The 20236-nt window shown below is 40.3% G+C and overlaps 1 protein-coding gene across 2 annotated transcripts in view; it reads right to left on the bottom strand.

Annotated features, from left to right (window-relative positions):
• rybpb (RING1 and YY1 binding protein b) overlaps nucleotides 1–20020 on the bottom strand; it is a 43644-nt gene extending 23624 nt beyond the window's left edge. The window contains exons 1-2 of one of the 2 annotated variants that reach the window (XM_079341496.1): nucleotides 19842–20020; nucleotides 19115–19240 (exon numbers count right to left, since the gene is read on the bottom strand). In XM_079341496.1, coding sequence (XP_079197622.1) covers nucleotides 19115–19240; nucleotides 19842–19867 — 152 coding nt within the window. In that variant the 5' untranslated portion in view covers nucleotides 19868–20020. Of the gene's footprint in view, nucleotides 1–19114; nucleotides 19241–19580; nucleotides 19806–19841 lie in introns of those variants that run through there. The other variant, XM_079341497.1, reaches the window with a different exon arrangement.
• Nucleotides 20021–20236: the final 216 nt, after the last annotated feature.

Below are 20236 nucleotides of genomic sequence, written 5' to 3'. Positions count from 1 at the left end.
GTTCACTCTCTCCGTGTTTGCAGCTAACATAACGATAGCAACGTCCTCTCACAGTCTCTGTCATAGACACGTTTATGGTCTCTGTAGTCTCAGCTAACATAACGATAGCAACGTCCTCTCACAGTCTCTGTCATAGACTCTGGTCTCTGTAGTCTGTGAGCGCGCTGAATGCACGCGCTGCAGGAGCAGACAGAGATACACTTTTAATAATGAACAGGCTGATTATATTAAATCTCTGATGTCTTCAAAGCTAAATCAAGAGATAACTTGTTTGTGGAATAATAATTTAGCAAATATATATTTAAAGTTTCTCAATTTCCTTATCTGACATAATGATTGATTCTGTGATTGATTCAACAGAACATAATGCTTTCTCAATTAAATGTACTGTAACAGATGTGTAGGCTACACAAAACAGTATTTGTTATTTCAGCCATTAAAACATGTTTGGCCTGTATTTTTAATTTACCTGCCACCTTGACCAGTGAATCCAAAAGTTTATTTGGGACCCTGTCAGTAATATGGTGAGCATCATCAGCAGCTGTAGAGCAGAGGTGGTTGGCTGTAACAAGCAGGCGTTACCACGGTAACTGCAAAGAAGCAGGTTTGTAGGGACGACCCAAGACGAGTTAAAACTTAATTAAGCAAAAGTATGATTTATTCGATTACTCGATTAATCAACAGGATATTCGATAGAATACTCGATTACTAAAATATTCGATAGCTGCAGCTCTAATGACAATCATCCTGGTTTCACCTTGTTTGTTTTGGACACATAATGCTGGTTTCACCTTACTGTTTTGGATACTTAATGCTAATCACTGCTCCTTTATGTTGCTGAGCATTTTAATGGCTCAACCTGCACTTTAATCTGCATCCCTAACTGTCTGCATTGACTGTTTAATGACTGTACTTACACCTCTGGCACTACCTCAAACACCACTGTACATACACAAACAACACTAGTTTCTAGAAGGTCAGCACTTTGTTTCTAAGGCTCTTTAACTGTTTACAGGTCTCTTTTAATCAGCACGTGTTTTTGCTCCTTCACAGGTTATGTACATTTATGCTATATAAGTTTAAGTCTAACGCTAATGTTAACTCCACAGGTTCAATCTGTAATTAAATCTTGTTTGGGGCTTATTGTATACAGAGGGGAGGGGGGACAGCGGGTGTGTATTGTAACTAATGTGTTGTGTCCTGTCCTGTCTGTATACTGCAACTGAATGCCTTGAATTTCCCTCGGGATCAATAAAGTATCTATAATTAATTACAAAACATTACAAGTTAATGTATATATAAAACATCTTTACTCACAAGATGCCACTGAAAAACCATGATAACGCACAGTTACTGTTTCCTCCTGAGAGAATGAACTTTTTCCCAAAGGCTGCTGCTGCATTTCTTCCCTACACCTTGATGAAGGGGACTTCATTTAGCTGTGAATGTGACTTCTTACAGATTGCACTCCATCACAAAGGGGGAGGGTGTTGGGGTTGGTTTGAAAAAGGCCCCGTGTCTAGGCTAGCAAATGTTGCATTCATGTTGAGTATCTCAAAACAAGCTCATCAACCTTCGTAAATTTTCTACACAATATGGATTGGCACCAAGAATGAAAAGGTCTGATGGGCGTGTTTATAAACAATATGGATTGGCACCAAGGATGAAAAGGTCTGATGGGCGTGTTTTGAGCAGCAGGCTGCTGACTGTTCAAAACATCCAAAGACTGAAGAAGTTCATTGTCAATTTGGCTAATGTCCACGCCATACCACTCCCTGGGCGCATCCCTGGTTTCAAAAGGTCTGCCATTCAGGTGCTTCCCACAACAGAGAAAGTGACATCAGTGTGGCGAAAATAAAAGCCTCAGATGTGCAACCACGGTATGCATTGTAATTTGTGCTCATTAGAATTACCTTTTAACAATTAAAGATGCCAAGTACTCAATTTAACATTACCCTCCCCCCTAACCATTTTTGTAGACCACCGTGCTACTGGCAACAGCACGTTTCGAAAGCTGCGGAGGCAGTTGACCCCCAACATTGTGATTGGGAACTGTCAGAAAAAAAACACTGCCATCTACCACAGCTCTAACCTTTCCAGACTGTGTGAAGTCAGCAAAATAAAGGAAGCAGGAGCAACACCTCTGCATCGTTGCCATGGAGCTTCAGGTGTATCAGAACATGGTAACCACCTGCAGAGCAACAGTTGGTATGCTGAATGTGAAGCTTGGGGCAAATCCATAGTGTAGCCGAGACCTCACCATGCATAGCTTTGACTATGCACAGCAGGTATGTGTTGTTACAGCTATAACATTTATAAAAACATTTGAGTCACCTCAGATTGGGCGATATCTAAACAAAATAAATAAACCTATATCAATGTACTGTGGATGTGCATGTGCAAAAGCTACTGACTGAGTTGGTTGCATAATTAAATATAACGGTAATAGAAAATAATATAATAATTGTACCAGTGAATTACTCTTTACTTTCTTGGCTTGTTCTTACAGGTCCATTACCCTAGTGACCCCCCTGGTGTTTTGGGCTGTTCAAGAAGAGGTTTCGTTGTACACCAGTTTGTAGCCTGAAAAACATCTGCCAGGCTGTGAGCTCCAGCTCATCAGAGAGCAATGTGAACATCCCCCAGCTGGTCGGTGATAGTGCCGGTCAAGTATAACTGCAGAAACACACTGGCAAGGCTTCCTCACTCCCAGCTTCAAGCCTCTGCCAGGTGTTAAGAAGTACCGCCACTTCTGCTTCACCAGTACAGCCCAAGGAGTGGTCTTAGCCAAGGAGTCCGCCAACAGTGACGAAGAGTGTTTCTTGATTCTTCACAATGAAGGGATGCTTGATCCTGAAGCCTTGGCCACTGCACAGAAACTAACTGGCCTTAGTGCTACGCGTCAGCAGTATCTATACAACAGCATCAGGAACTTCTGCACTGAGGACATAAAAGATCTGGTTTGTCCAAAACCAGCTGTGGCTCATCCGTGAATATGCACTCCACTATTACATTTAACAACACTAAATTTTATTGTAGATAATTGTCGAGTCATCAATACTGTTCTATGTTATTAATTAAATAATACTAGATTGATTAAATTGTACATAATTGTTAAAAGTCCTAATAAATGCTGTTCTATATTAACTAGACAATTCCTGCAGAAATTGTGAGGGTGGTTGCCATGTGTGCGTGAGTGTGACTGCAGTAAGAATGTTTAATTGTAGCCAGCTAACAGCAAAGACTGAACTTTGTCCCACTCTAAACACTAACTCTGATAACCTGCTTACTGATTGGTTGACATTCAGCTTTGATTTGCCAGAACATTCCATCAATGTATTTGAATGGGCTTACCACTGCTCGCAAAACCTGAAATATCTTGGAAACTAAAAATGGTATCACAGATCTGTTAAGACTATGAGCGACAGCACAAATAGGCGCACGTTTTGATGTATTATTTTTGTTTTTATTTTTATCTAGCATTCAGACTGGGACCACAGTGGCGATTTTAAAACATGAGTGAAAACTGTGAAATTCTGGACATCAGTAAGAGTGAAAGCCCAATGTGTGTGTGGTGCGTGACTGTCAAGAAATGCCTCTCCTGGGAGACTGAACCATTAGGCGGCGGCATATATGAAAAAAAAGCACCTAACCCTAAAAAGATTCTAACAAAAGGTATCTCAACTGTTTTTTTGTCCTTAATAACATACTAAAAGTTTACCAAAATTTGACCACTAGAAAGATGTAATTTTCAAGATGGCGTCCAAGATGGGGAGGAAATCCTTAAAATATCTTAACTCCTTCATTATTTGACCTAGCCAAGTAATCTTAGTGTCTAACCCTACGTTTTCTGGGTCTATGAATCCATTGGGCTTGTCAAAATTGCACTGACATGATTACAAATGTATGTAATACAGGATTTTGTGGGAGCACTGTAAGGTTTTATCTTTGTTTGGGGTGAACCAGAGATGCATACAATTTAGCCTGTCATGTAAGTCGTACTCAGTACATGTTTTTGGACACAAACTTTTTTTGTTGTTGTTGTTGCTAAAACACAAACTAGACATTGGATGTAAAAGTTATTGCACTCAAAAGTAACTTAAATTCGAGTTGTATAACTTTGATCAAAACAACTCTGAATTAGCCCGAACAGAGGCCTACATGTGAACCCACTAAAAAGGTCTGGTTTTTGAGTATAAAAGTGAGCTCAATTGAAATGTTGGCAGCACAGTGTATTTGATTGACTGATAGAATTTATTTTCATGTCACGCACACACGAAAAAAAGCCAGTTGCAGTGGTTCAGCATCTCAGTACGTTATAAAATTTCTCCAGTCACAGTTCAGTCTTTAACAGCGGTTTTTGTCTTTTTTCCCCAGACTTTACAAATAAAATCTGAGTGTACCCTTTTACTCAAACTAAATCCATCTTTGAATACCTAAACCACCCCTCACATTAGACTAGATTTCTAACACATGAACGAAGACCAACAATGTGAGTGTGTAAAGAGAGGATAACATTGTTGAATTAGCTTTAGAAAAAAGTACACTTCAAATTTCGACCATGAGTCATGTTGCCCAATACAGATATATCCCAAGAAACTTGCCCCATTTGCTGTAAATACTTAAGAGATGGCTCTGATGTGTTTGAGGTTCATCAGAACGGAGCTGATAGAATTAACAATGCAAGTGGACAAAGAGGCGACCCAGTAACCTCTACTTCTCTTTAAGCTTGTGGCTTGCTGTGGTGCTACGATGAAAAAATGATGCAATGCGCCTCCCTCTGCAGAGCAGGTGCGCAACAGCTGGGACTCTGAGAGCTGCTTGCGAAGCTAAATTCAGAATGTGTGCGAAACAGCCGACGTGCAACAGGTCCATCATTTCCACAGAACGGACAATATTCGCAGCGTTGTCCGTTACGATGGCTGGCTCTTTGTCCGTCAGCTCCCATTCTCCTATCGCTTTGAACAACAGTTCACATAAATTACTCGCCGTGTGGCTGGTTTCAACTGTTCTAGTCTATAGGACATGAGACATGAGAGTCCACTCATTGTCACTGTAGTGAACAGTAATGGTCAGGTATGAATCTGTTGCTCTGGATGTCCAACAGTCACAAGTTAGGGAGACTCTCTCTGCTAACTTAAGCGGTGTTGCGATGCTATGTACAGTGCCTTGCGAAAGTATTCGGCCCCCTTGAACTTTTCGACCTTTTGCCACATTTCAGGCATTAAACATAAAGATAAATTTATTGGATATTTCAAACTGTATTAACAAATAAAGAACTGAAAATTGGGCGGGGGGGGTGGGCGAATACTTTCGCAAGGCACTGTATCTAACGTCTGCATGCATGTTTGGCACTGTCACTTCACTTAACTGTTTGCATGTTGGTATAATGTAGCATGGCTCCAGTCTTTATAAGGCCGCGGAAACCATCATTTTCAACAACGCTGTATGGTCATATGTCCTTGCATATAAATGTTGCGACAGCCTCAGTTATTTTCTGGGCTCGAGGAGAGTTTGCTGGTAACTTACATACAAATGCCTTCTCCATCTGCGTTTGCTTCGGGTCCGACGTCTTTTCAGACTGCGTTTCCGGGTGGTGTCTCGATAAATGATTTTGGAGATTTGTTGTGTTTCCACAATATTTCACCTCCACGCTGCAGATCTTGTATATAGTTTTGCTCTTGTCCAGTTCATTGCTGCATTCGTGTTTTTTAAATCCAAAATGCATCCAGACATCCGCCTTCAAGTTTGTTGGTAGTGCCTTCAGTGCTCCCGCCATGTTTAACAACGCTCGCACTCCTCACCTAGTGACGAGCTCTCGCGAGATCTACGGCTGTCCACGCAAGACTACTCGGCTTTAAACTGCAGGCTGCATTACACACAGTAGAAAAGACTATTAAATAATCAATTTTAGGATTTTATGAATCGATATGGGGCCATTCAAAGGAAAATCGATTCAAATCGATTTTTTTTAACCCTGCCCTAGTTTTGATGTCTGTTTAGTTTTACAGTGCTTCCTTTATTAAAGACTGGACAAAGAAACTTCAGCTTCTTTATTGGAGGAAAACTGTTAGCTATCTGTCGAGCTGTGTGTAAGGCTAAAGAAGTCACACACACGTAGGGGCAGAATAGACGGTGTGTGTACATTACTTGACAACAGCTCCTGGGTCAGTCGGGAGAAGCACTGCCAAAAACCGCGGCTTTGGTGATCATGTGATTGCATTTTTTGAAATCGTGATTTCGATCAGAAAACGACAAATCGTTCAGCCCTAGGCACCAGTATTCCTTTTCTAGGAGGAATACAAAGGAGTAATGGTCATTTTAAGGACCTGGCAACTGCCATTTTGAAAATGGGGCCTTTCTTGGTGTCAAACTTTGGTTAACTTTTAGTATGTTTTTAAGTACATCTAATACTACTGTAAGCGACTGAAAAACCTTTTGTTATAATTTTTTTGGGGTCACGTCATATTTGCAGCTGATTACATTTTATTGTTTTATTTTTTGCTTTATGAGTGAGAGGACACTGAGCTTTCTTTTTTTTGGTAAATGTGAGCAACAATGACTTCAGGATCGCGATTTACAAGTATGTTTCCAAAAAGTTTTTGGCAGTTACATTCTAGAATTTGAATTTTTGCCATCTGCTTTGAATGGGGCAAATTTTTGTCGCTTTTGGCGAGACACGACCGGTGAATAGGGATTTTTTTCAAACAATATATCCCCATGAAACTTTTTCAGTTCATTACTTAAGCAAAGATCAGAAAAAAATGTATTGCAAGTTTTAATGTTTAAATATGCAAATTAGGCACTATCTAACTAAATATGCGCAAATGTGCATATATTTTTGAAAAACAAAATCTGTTCATGTGATAAAGCCAGGTTCAAAATTTCTTCTTCATTTTGTTGACATATTAGATTAAAAAAAAAGAATTATAATTTTTTTTAAAGGGATTTATGGATATCTACACTCAACAAAAATATAAACGCAACACTTTTGTTTTTGCTCCCATTTGTCATGAGATGGACTCAAAGATCTAAAATTCATTCCAGATACACAATATTACCATTTCTCTCAAACATTGTTCATAAATCTGTCTAAATGTGTGATAGTGAGCACTTTTGCTTTGCTGAGACAATCCATCCCACCTCACAGGTGTGCCACATCAAGATGCTCATCAGACACCATGATTAGTGCACAGGTGTACCTTATACTGCCCACAATAAAAGGCCACTCTGAAATGTGCAGTTTTGTCTCACAGCAAAATGCCACAGATGGCGCAAGCATTGAGGGAGCGTGCAATTGGCATGCTGACAGCAGGAATGTCAACCAGATCTGTTGCTCGGGCATTGAATGTTCATTTCTCCACCATAAGCCGTCTCCAAAGGCGTTTCAGAGAATATGGCAGTACATCCAACCGGCCTCACAACCGCAGACCACGTGTAACCACACCAGCCCAGGACCTCCACATCCAGCAGGTTCACCTCCAAGATCGTCTGAGACCAGCTACTCAGACAGCTGCTGAAACAATTGGTTTGCATAACCAAAGAATTTCTGCACAAACTGTCAGAAACCGTCTCAGGGAAGCTCAACTGCATGCTCGTCGTCCTCATCGGGGTCTTAACCTGACTCCAGATCGTCGCCGTAACAGACTTGAGTGGGCAAATGCTCACATTCGATGGCGTCTGGCACGTTGGAGAGGTGTTCTCTTCACGGATGAATCTCGGTTTACATTGTTCAGGGCAGATGGCAGACAGCGTGTGTGGCGTCGTGTGGGTGAGCGCTTTGCTGATGTCAATGTTGTGGATCGAGTGGCCCATGGTGGTGGTGGGGTTATGGTATGGGCAGGCATCTGTTATGGACGAAGAACACAGGTGCATTTTATTGATGGCATTTTGAATGCACAGAGATACCGTGATGAGATCCTGAGGCCCATTGTTGTGCCATACATCCATGAACATCACCTCATGTTTCAGCAAGATAATGCACGGCCCCATGTTGCAAGGATCTGTACACAATTCTTGGAAGCTGAAAATGTCCCAGTTCTTGCATGGCCAGCATACTCACCGGACATGTCACCCATTGAGCATGTTTGGGATGTGCTTGACCGGCGTATACGACAGCGCGTACCAGTTCCCACTAATATCCAGCAACTTCGCACAGCCATTGAAGAGGAGTGGACCAACATTCCACAGGCCACAATTGACAATCTGATAAACTCTATGCGAAGAAGATGTGTTGCACTGCATGAGGCAAATGGTGGTCACACCAGATACTGACTGGTTCTGAGTCCCCAGACCCTCAATAAAGCAAAAACTGCACATTTCAGGGTGGCCTTTTATTGTGGGCAGTATAAGGTACACCTGTGCACTAATCATGGTGTCTGATGAGCATCTTGATGTGGCACACCTGTGAGGTGGGATGGATTGTCTCAGCAAAGCAAAAGTGCTCACTATCACACATTTAGACAGATTTATGAACAATGTTTGAGAGAAATGGTAATATTGTGTATCTGGAATGAATTTTAGATCTTTGAGTCCATCTCATGACAAATGGGAGCAAAAACAAAAGTGTTGCGTTTATATTTTTGTTGAGTGTACTTTTGTTATCCTGTAGAACAGAATATACTGTCAATAGCCTTAAAAATACGATTTTCGCCATGTTTCTTGGAATAAAATGTTACATAAATTATCTTAGGAATAATATTTTCACAAATCCCACTGGAAAAGTCTTCATAATTTAGCTAGGCAGAAGACTGGAAAGTTTGGTGTATATAGGTGCATCTGAGAGATTTCAGACAGAGAAAACTCATTTTGAGAAAACTGCGTTTAAAGATTTACACACATTTTTAAAGGAAAACATTGTTAACAAGAAAAAACAACTAGTCAGTCCATTGATTATAACATTAACTAGATCTAGCACATGGACAATAACAATTGGATAAAACAACATTGCCATATAAGACCTTCAACTGTATACAAAACAGAAAACCCCAAATACAGACATACTAATGAGCAGCAGAAGTGATGCTCTCGTCCGCTTTATGTCCATCAGACGACTAAGGCTCAATCTCACTTCCCTTATTTGCACCGAGTGTCCTCCGAGTTGTCTCCTCCACTTGCGTCTTAGTCCCGCCCACCAGAGATGCACGGAGGAAACGAAGCCGAGGAGAGAGGACCGAGGAAATCAGCTTTAAGACACATGAGACGTTGTTTCCTCGACAGCGTCACATGACGCGACATCAGCTGATCACGTTCAGCTGTCAATCAGCCGAACAGCTGTTTATGTCCACAAACACGCACTGTATTATTTCTAATCAAACACAGTTACAGTGTTTAGTGTCTTTACCTGATAAAAAAAACACCTGAAGAACAACCTGCAGTCTACTCATAACCAAAAGGACAGTTTCTACTGACTCAAAGATTTCATTTTGAATTGTCTATAATTATTTATTATTATTAAACAGTTTTGACTTGACCTAGCCTGTATTTAGACAACGAACTCTGTATTTTATAAACAGATATTTATGTGTCAGGATACTGAAAATGATTGATTAGAATCTAAATGATGAAACGTTCAGAAGATAAATAAGTGAGAATATAAAACGGACTCCTCTTCATGTCAGACTCTTTTTAATCCCAGCTCATCACAGAGCGACTCTTTACAAACTCACTGATGTTCATCATCGGTTTAAATGTCCGACGCTCCGTTTAGCCTCTTTTTAATGTCCGTCTTTTCTCCGGTATTAAACTCTGCTCATGTTGAGGAGTTTCACTGAAGTCTGATCCTCTGCAGCGTCCAATGAGTGAGTGATATACGAGAAGGGGGCATGTCTGTCAGTGAAAAGACTTCCGTGAAGTCAGCTCTCGTGTCTCCTCAGTCATCGCTCCTCGGATCAGCCTCCTCTCTCCTCGATCCTCTCTCCTCCGTTCGCTATAAGAGCTTTGGGACGATCCTCAACATGGCGGCTTTGGAACTACTTCTGGTTCGGCCGAGGAGACTGCAAATAAGAAACTTGGGATGTACCCTAAATGTCCACACAGATCCTAAAGGTAACCCATGAGTGTTTAGAGGTATATTTATGTTTATACCTCACCCCTCACTTCACACGAGTGCAACTCGCAGCTGGACAGTGCATTTATTGCAATCAAATTCATTCTAACCATATTTCTGACTTCATTTTAGAGCTGAAACGATTCCTTGAATAATTCGATTACAAAAATTAATAGAGGAATTTTTGCTGCCTCGAGGCTTCGTTAAGTTTTTTGGGGGGTTATTTGCGTCATAAAAACTTTGCTATGAGTATAAAACACGTTTAATGTAGCTGCAGCTACCTGCTCCTCTCTCTGCTGCACTCTCAGTCTGACACAGACACTTCAGCACACGAGCGCGGCGTGCCCCTTTTAACTTTTAGTCAGCACACAGTTGATCCGTGATCCATACGACCCAGTCGGGAACACCTGATCCGGTCAAACGGTCGGCTTTTCTCCGTTCACTCTCTCCGTGTTTGCAGCTAACATAACGATAGCAACGTTCTCTCACAGTCTCTGTCATAGACGTATGTCCATGGTCTCTGTAGTCTGTTATACAAGCAATTACACTAATTATGTAATCTAATTAGGGTGTAAGTGAACTACTGTCGGATTTGGAGCAGTGATGCCACAGGACTGGTTTCCTATGAACGGACCATGGTGAGTTATAAAAAACCTGACAAGGTGTTCAATGATGTATTATACTGTGATATTACTTAAGCAGTCATATTGAATATGTTATATGAGTTATTTAAATAATCATACTAATTGAATAAATACTTTTCAAGGACTCCTACTTCTATGATGCCGCATGGTGAGGACCACTGATACTGCAGGTCAGGATTGCTGGGGACAAGTGATGTTCTGTTCCGCTGCAGACTAGTGATGCTGGCTGTGTGCTAGTAAGAGTTTCCTCTTACTAGCAGTGATGTTGGCTAGATGCTGGAGCACGCTCAGGTGTATAAATCTTTTGTAGATTTTTTCTTGTACTTCACAGCATGATGGAAGCCTGCTGGAGAGTGACTGAGCTTTTTTCTCCAAGACACACTGCAATGGGGAGCTCCTTAAGGGAGGAACCAGTCGTGATCCTAAAGAGCTCCTCCATTTGTTTAATGAAGTCATAGGCTTCTTGGGAGGGACGACAAAGAGCTCCTTCCTTGAAGTCGGATGCTGTTTTCTCCAGCAGGGCTTTCATGACTTTGCTCTGCATGACAAGTTATTAATGTTTCTGCCTTTGTTAGACATGAATTCATCTTGGTACATAAGTGCATAGCAAAAATCGAATGTCTATTTTTATACATGTATAATAAACGTGGTTTCAATGTGCCTTGTCGAGATGGTGTGTTTTTCAATGACACCTTTTTTTTAGATTACTGCACATGCAGCCAAAGACATAGTTCTGCCTTTTGCGAAACAGAAAGTAGACTGAAGTTACTCTGAAGTAAATATTATGTATTCATGTATATACAGTGTTATGAAGTTCAGGGTTGCATACAAATTGTAAACAGATTTAATTCAATGGACTTGCAATGGATTTCCTGGACAACACAACATCATCATGCTTCTGATGTTTATCCTCCTCTGACCCGATGTGCTGTCAGGTAACAATCATTGATAGACTATGGCCAGACCAGGACAAAAGGAGTCTCACAGGTGACTGTCTCTGATCTGTACTGAATCAAAGATTACATTACATCATTAAGATTACATAAGATCTTTATTACCATGGGATTACTAAAATGGAAGACAATAAATTTGTATTTTAAACACTAGCCCTTCTAAATAGAAGTTGTATGGTTATAAGTATATCAATAAACATTTGGGATGTGATTGCTCTTAATACCATACAAGTTTAAGAACATTAAAGAAAATTCAAAGTAACACATCCTGTATTTTACTGGATGTATACAAAAAAAGCAGGTAAAATAGCTGTGAGGATGAACACTAATCTTAAAGACCAATTTACGTTGGATTTAAAAAAAAAAATATTTTTTTAATGGAACTACATGGGGAAAGAGAGACTATAGGCTATATATGGCCTATAGTCATATATATATATATATATATATATATATATATATATATATATATATATATAAAACACTCACAGTGCCCTGTGAGTGTTAAATATAAACTTTGGAGCATGTTTTGACCCTGGTCCAGCACAATTCAGACAAATAATCAAATAAACAAAGCAGCTCATTCAATTGCGCAACATAAACGAGCAGCCATGCATATTCCGAATGAGTGAGTTTTCATGGACTTAAGGCTGGTTCACACGACAGGATTTTAAAATTGTCGGCCGATTTCCCAAACTTTAGAGACCACACACATGGTGATAAATAATCTGAGGTTTTACAGTTTTGGTTGTACAGTGTGTGGTGTGGCCACACGGCAACATCAACACACCACACACGAACCGATTTCACTCGTGAACATCCCCCGATCAGACGGGAAATCTCGCAAACGGACGAAGAGGATATAATAGGGATCGTTTGTGCTGTTTTTATCTGAAAAATACGTTTTAAAAAGAGGCGTCGGTCAAAGGAGTGGAGACAACGGGAGCATGAACTGTACTACTATGTCACCTCGCTTTCTGATTGGCTATGCGTCACATTAAACAGGCTCGTGCTCGTTTTCTCCTCGGGGGACACCACACATGAGAGATCGGGCCAAAACAATCCAACATGTTGAATATCCTCGATTTGAGATCGGAGCGGTCCCGACATTCTTCAGACCAGACGTGAACGGTCTGAACACACCACATACGGCAGGATGATCTTATAAGATTATTTTATGATGATCGGGCGTCTTTAAGATTATCGGAAAGGGAGAATCGGGGCCAAAATCGGCGTAATTAACCTGCCGTGTGAACCAGGCTTAAAGTATCCCAGTTATGAGCCTTATCCCAGTTTTAATCATATTCGGGATATTACTTTTACATGCTTACAGAAAATCCTGTTTATTTATATTCCTGTATACATGATCAATAATAGTATCCTGGTTTCTGATTACTGCACCTTATTTGCGCAGGCGCACGTTTATTTTTTACAACACAACACCGCGGACATTGAGAAATATAAAAGACATGAAAACACTGTGGCTTGTAACACAAACATCACTTCAGTTTACCCCTTTATGAATCCAAAATAAACCAAAAGTCCCAAACAAACGTAAAATGATCTGTGAAAAAATATTGATGACGCTACTTGTAAGGCTCCATCAGCTTTTTTAGAATTGACCAAAATGTTATATTTTAAACATGTCTCTGGGCCCACACATACAGCAGGGCATACTCTGGACCTGGTTTTTACGCATTGACTAACAATTGACAAGTTTTGTCTTGAGGATTTCCTGGTCAGTGATCATAAGTGTCCTATTTGAGATGTCTTGTACTCTTGACCTGCTACCACACAAGTCTTCGTCACATTCCAGGCGCATCATCAACGAACAAACAGCTGAAAAATTCACTGATTTATCTGATCCACATGGTCTGTCTGACTGTGAAGATGTGCAAACCCTGATGCAACTCTTTCACAGCAAGTGCTCCTTTGTTCTTAATATAGTTGCTCCCCTCAAATATAAAAAGCCTTCTATTGTGAAATCCTCCCCTTGGATTGACGTCAGTTCGCTGTTTTAGGCGTAAATGTAGGAAGATAGAGTGTTTATGGAAATCCATTAAACTACTGTTCCACCAGCTCCATCTTAAAGACTTGCTGATAGAGCTCAATGAAATGATTAGGGTGGCAAGAACAACATACTTTGCCAACCTCATCGCAACCAACAAAAGAAATTCAAAATTTCTCTTTGACACCATGAACGCTATAGTCTCTTCTACCACTCCACAAGTGCCTGCTTTCCCACGCCAACTGCAATAATTTTCTAAAATTCTTTGTTGATAAAATCAGCGGAATCAGAGCCAAGATCCCCCAATCCTCCCATCTTCCTTCTTGCTAGTGCTCCTAATGTCACAATCTTAAATTCATTTTCCCTGGAGGAGGTTACAGCTTTGTTGCAAAAAGTTAAGCCCTCTCGTGGCCCTTTTGACTTTCTCCCTCCATCTTTGATTTATAACGTTTTTCAAACAATTGGACCCTCAATTGTTGATATCATAATAATCTCCTCTTTTCAACAGGTTCCATCCCCACTCTTTTTAAGCATGCCATAATCCAGCCTCTGCTGAAAAAAACTAATCTTGACCCCACCCTTCCAACTAATTACAGGCCCATCACCAAACTGCCCTTTGTTGCCTCTGGGTCAGATAATCAGCCGTTTCAGTGGGATGTCATACCATTTGTATGCTGATGACATACAATTAACTTATTCAGTTAAACCAGAAGAGAAACAAATCATCAATTTTTAATGACTGTTTGCAGGCCATTAAAATCTGGACATCTGAAAACTGCCTGCAACTAAATGCAAGCAAAACAGAAGCCCTTATTCTTGCTCCCCAAAAATGGATACCATCCATTACGCAGCACACTGGGGCCTTCTGTGTAAAACCTTCCCTTCGGAATCTTGGTTTGTCTTTTGACCAATCACTAGCTTTAGACAATCATGTCAGCCAGCTAACGCGTTCATGCTACTTCCACCTACGCAATATAGCCAAACATAAATGTATGGTTTCAAAAGTGGAACCAGAAATGATTTTACATGCTTTTATCTTTATCGTTTAGATTATTGTAATGCTCTTTTTACCTGTCTTAGTCAGTCCTCTTTAAACCGAGTCCAGAGTGTCCAGAATGCAGCTGCTCGCCTTTTAACAGATACAAACCGTAGATCCCACATCACCTCTGTCCTATCCTCCCTTCATTGGCTCCTGATCTTTTATCGCATTCATTTTAAAATACTGCTGCTCACTTTTAAAGCTCTGCGTGGTCAAACACCCAGGTACATAGCCGATCTTCTCCACCCGTATGTCCCTAATAGACCTCTTAGGTATGGCCAACTTCAACTTCTTGCAGAATCAAAGTCAAATTTTGTCAGATTCTGTTTTTAACTGTTAATCGCCTTTTATTGTTGTAAAGCACTTTGTGATCCTTATCTGTGAAAGGTGCTCTATAAATAAACGTTACTTACTTAATTGGGGATGTCTTGCTAATTGCCTGTAATTTCCACCTGTTGTCTATATAACAGCATGTGAGATTGATTGTCAATCTGTGTTGCTTCCTAAGTGGAAAATTTGATTTCAGAGAAGTGTGACTGACTTGGAATTACGGTCCCTAGCTCCCCTCGTTGAAAGGGTAATATCGCACTGCAATGATGACACTGATGTGGTAAAAGGGGAGTAACATTTTCGAGAACCATGCTGAACGACTTACCACAACAAGATCGCCCAATCAGATCAGACTTAGCACACATAAGACCCTGAGCGTGAGGGATTCTGAACGTTAGAAACACAGGCAGATGAGACAGGCTGCATGGAAATGCAGTACATGAAAACTGACATTTTTTATTAACTCATTCCCCACCATTGACCAGATTTTCCGTCAATTGGAATGCAACACTTCCCAGCCATTGACGAGATTTTCCGGCAATTGGTGTTTTCAGTGAAATACGATAGGGGGCGCTCTGACGGATGTTGTGAAAAAGTTACAGGACTGTGAGGTCAAAAACAAACAAGACCACCCGGCAAACTAAGGCAATGCTTCCATATTGTGGTAAAAAAAAACTGGAAATCACAGCACAAAAAAACTGAAGTGGCTGTAATTCTTGTACAGTATATGTAGCACGGTGTATCTGGCTCAGTTTTAAACTTACAGCGGATAAATAGATATCTAATGAAACTCTGCGAAGTCCTGCATCCAATGCTACCAAATATGACATGGTATCATGTCAGGAACAGGGGTTAATAATGCTCTAAATTCAAGATACATTAATGGGCACATGACACATTGTCATTGTAGTCTGTCTGATTTTAGGGCAATCCATCATTGAAAAGCGCAAATCCACAAATCACATTGCCATAATACATAAGTGGCTGTAACTCTTGTATACTTTGGACAGCGTTATGGGCTCAATTTTAAAGTTACAGGGGTTAATCAGAAATGTAATCAAACTCTGCAAAATCCTTAATGCGACCAAACATGACATTTCATCATTTCGGGAAGAGGGGTTTATGGCGTTCTGAAGTCAAAATGTTTTCATTTAAAGTGTGCTATTATTTTAACGTGATCTGTGTAACTGTGTTTAAAACGTAATTCAACAGTTTTAAGGTACTTTAGCGATGATGCTAGTGAACGCTAGTTTTGCTCCTTTTACACAAATCAAAACGTAAGGCCTGCTGCTTGGCCACGTGTCGCGGCTGCACTCCCGCGGTCACACTCTCGGGCTTGCGACACACGCCGACATGCACGGGGTGCTTTGGTCCCTTCATCACCGTTTGCGGTTTTATCTTTATTCTTGTTTCAGTTATCACATAGGTAAGATTCAGGTGAAGAGGCTTGTGAGTAACTTGATAAAAAACAAGAGAGCAGAAAACCCCAACAGCAACATTTTAAACACTAGGGCTATATCTCCTATCATTGACTTTAGCTAAGCTCTGTCTGACTCTCAGCACGCTGTGAATGTCTCTCTGGCTCATTTAGATTGTTGTGTTGCTCTCCGAAGGAGGCTACAAACCATCACTTTGCAAATTCTTAAGTTTAGTGTTTCTTGCCCTTCCCCTGTCAGTTTGGAAATAACTCTGTTGTATATAACCGGGATGGAGTTGTTTTTACGGACCAACTCTTAAGTTTTGTCTTCATGTTCAACGATGATCCCGCTCCACTGTGGAGCCAAAGAGGAGGAGGAGACGAGTCTGTCTGGAGACTGCAGCATGATAAAATAAACGCATGAGCCTGGTTCTACAATCTCTCTGCTTTGGAAGATCGTCAACACATTCAAATCCTTTAAGATAAGATCGCTCTATCACACACCACTATTTTGAACCATTTCCTCTTTTTAAACGTTTTTGGAAGGAATATCGCAAACCCCCTAAAAGCGTCTTGCGACACCCCAGGGCTGGATGATAAAAGGTTTTTTTTTTCTTTTTAAACAAATAATTCATAATATTCTTTATACTACTATATGATTTCACTTAATTTTTGCTTAAAAATAAAATAGCAGTAATTGGATTGCAATACTTTAGAATCGCAATATAAATCGAATTGGCAAACAAGAATTGTGATAAAATTGAATTGCCACACAAACATCCCAACTCTAGCGATTAGGCTAACGTGCAGTTTTTTTATAAAACAACTTTGTCATCCATTTTTTTCTTTGGTTGACTAGAGCCCTGACTGCCATATGAAAATTTTGTCCCACCTAAATCCAAATAGTCTAAAGCGCCAATAATTTAGCTACAAGCACACCACTTTATCCAATACTTTGTGACAATACATCAAACAGCCAAAAAATTACAAATAATTACCTATTCAAATTAAGGTATGACTTAAATCAAACAGGAAGGAGCAACCATCAATCCTGATATGTCCTTTACCAGACAAATTTGGTCTCAAGCAACAAACAAGATGTTCAACTGGAAAGGAGTAAGACTTTTGTTGTGGGTTACTTTGACCAACCCACCAGACCAGCGTGTTAAAGTTGTATGCATTCAGAAAATGAAGAAAAGTCAAGTGCCAGGAGACATTGCTGCAGCTGCTGTTACGTTCAGTCTGTTCATGTTAAAAGTGTAGGATAATTTTAAAAAAGCGCCCGCGGAAGACAGGGTGGGGCTGAGACAAAAACAGCCAGACCAGCTGTACAGATTGACCACCTGTGTGTGATTGATTCAGTAAAACATAATGCTTTCTTAAATATACTGTAACAGGTGTGGATGTGATACTAAAACACAATTTGCTATTTTGGCAGTTAGATGTTTGGCCGATGAATTTTTTCCTCTGTCCGCCACCTTGGCCTGTGAGTCAAAAAGTTACTTTCGGACCCTGCAGTAATATGGTGAGCGTCAGAAGCTCTAGAGCAGAGGAGGTTGGTTGTCACATGGCAGCTGCGGAGACCAGACCACACTAACAAGCAGGTTTGTTGCCCTACTCGACCAAACGAGCCAAAGGGATTAAGAGGTAAATTGGGGTTTTCATGAAAAAAATTAAAGAATCTTTTTTTAATCATAATTTTTCTTCAGTCTCATTTTTGTAAAATAAATCGTGAATCGTATTGGGAGTTGAGTGAATCGTTACATCCCTACCTAATTGTCATTCTTAAAGATTTTGTATTCACTTCCGCAACATAATATCGTAGAAGAGATCGCCTTTGAATTATTTCATAATGAAAGCATGTTTGGTAAGAAAACCAGAATAAAGATATTAAGAATCTTTTTAGTAAATCCAATTTTTTGTGCTTCTGGATAAACATTTTATGGGCAGACAAACAAACATGAAATAAAAATAAAGTGAGAAAAAGTCAAATTCAATTTTCAAATCAATAAATTCAATTTGAAAACAGTGAATTCCTCTAAAAAAAAACACGAATTTGTCAGGTGTGAAACAACAGGCTTAAACTTCTTTGCACAAGAGATAGCCCAATAGACAAAGAAATATGGTCAATGTAAAATAAACATTATGGGGTAAATTCGATTACATTGTATTTGTATGGCACATTAGCATACATAAACTCAATGTGTTTTACAGGAGACATGGATAAACAATACAAACTCATATAAAAGGGTTATATTCTAAGCGTCCAAAATATGTTCATCTCTTGTACACCCTACTCATGCGTTATCTTTCTTATCTGCAATTTTAAGTGTTACTGAGATGGTGCAAAGTACATCCAATATGTCAAGTTGTCCCTTTTTCCCACCCAACCCCCCATTGAAAGTGATGCCACAAACCTACCTATAGATATGCATAGAGAAAGGGCAATGCAAGTTTCAGAGGTTGAGGGATTGGATATCCACACAATAGCAGGAGATGCTGGTAAGTGTGTCCTTTAACGAGTTCCTATTTGGTCAGTCAATGAAAGTTGTCCTTCCCATAAGTTGCATTGCAGCTTTAACCAGCCAACTAGGAGACATCGAGACGCTCAGACGAGACAGAGGGTGTGCGTGTGCGTGTGTGTGTGTGTGTGTGTGTAGGGGGCGCTATTTTACCTTGTGGATGTGCCCTTCCTCACATCGCAGATGCTGCATTTAAATGCCTCGGCAGTGTTCTTGAAGGTGCAGACGCTACAGTCCCAGAAGCCTTCGTCAGCGGTCTGTTTGGCTTGTCTTTTTGGCCTAAATAAATAGACACATTTTATAAGTAAATGTACTGATAGATATTAACGTTACTACAGCTTATATCATGCCAAACAAGAAAGGAGAAGGTGGAAAAACAACACACGTTTTGCTACGGTAAAATACATGCTGCATATCAGAGCAGAAATGATTGTTGTGTTGTCAATAAAATGGGAGTCGAGTCCCAGCAAATGCAGCTCCTTTAGAAATATTTCCCCTCGATATCGCAGCTTCATACCGTGTTTTTGTATGGCCAACGAGGCTCGCAGTCAGACAAGATTTGTCATTTTTTGACATCGAAACTTAGCATGCCGGCTAACGAAACCAGCATTATACACACCCCATTTTGACAATGACAGTTCAAAAGCCCAAATCGTGACGCAAAAGCTTATTGCAGTGCATGTTGTTTCTTCAGGAAAAAAATCCCTTTGTCTGTTAAGAGACTGTAACAGGGAGCGAGAAGCCGCCATAGTGACTGCACTGTTCTTGCTAGCTGTGGCATACTAACTGAAAAAGGGCAGAAACGATCTCTGACGCATCCTTATATAGAGACCAAAACGCACAAAGCAATCACATTTCGTGGGCGGATGATTGCATTTACCTTGTGGGGCTCTTTTTATCGCCCATGATGAAAATTAGTCCTCGAAAATATGAGAAGATGGCCTCTTTAATTGACAGTTTAGTGTAGTGCTTTCCAGATAGATCCGCTACTGAAGCTGTGGGAAGACAGGCTCCACTCAGGGCTGGCTTGAGGCACGGCAACTGACTGCACTACGTCACGTGACCGCCACACAGCCAATGGACGTTCTTGTGGGTTTAAACGTCTGGATCGCTAATTCAAAACTATTTCAATTACTATCAGGACTCAACTTCATAGATGTCACTGCTACGAAAATGATTTGGCACATTTAACTACATTTTTAAGAACAAATGTATTAAGGAATATTCACAATAGCAACAAAACGAGTAAATGTAAACATTAAACAACTTTTAAAG

Source organism: Symphodus melops (assembly GCF_947650265.1).
Source record: "Symphodus melops genome assembly, chromosome: 4".
In the NCBI taxonomy this organism is placed as follows: domain Eukaryota; kingdom Metazoa; phylum Chordata; class Actinopteri; order Labriformes; family Labridae; genus Symphodus; species Symphodus melops.
The sequence above is the reverse complement of the archived record's forward strand: the minus strand, read 5'-3'. Positions and strand labels throughout refer to the sequence as shown.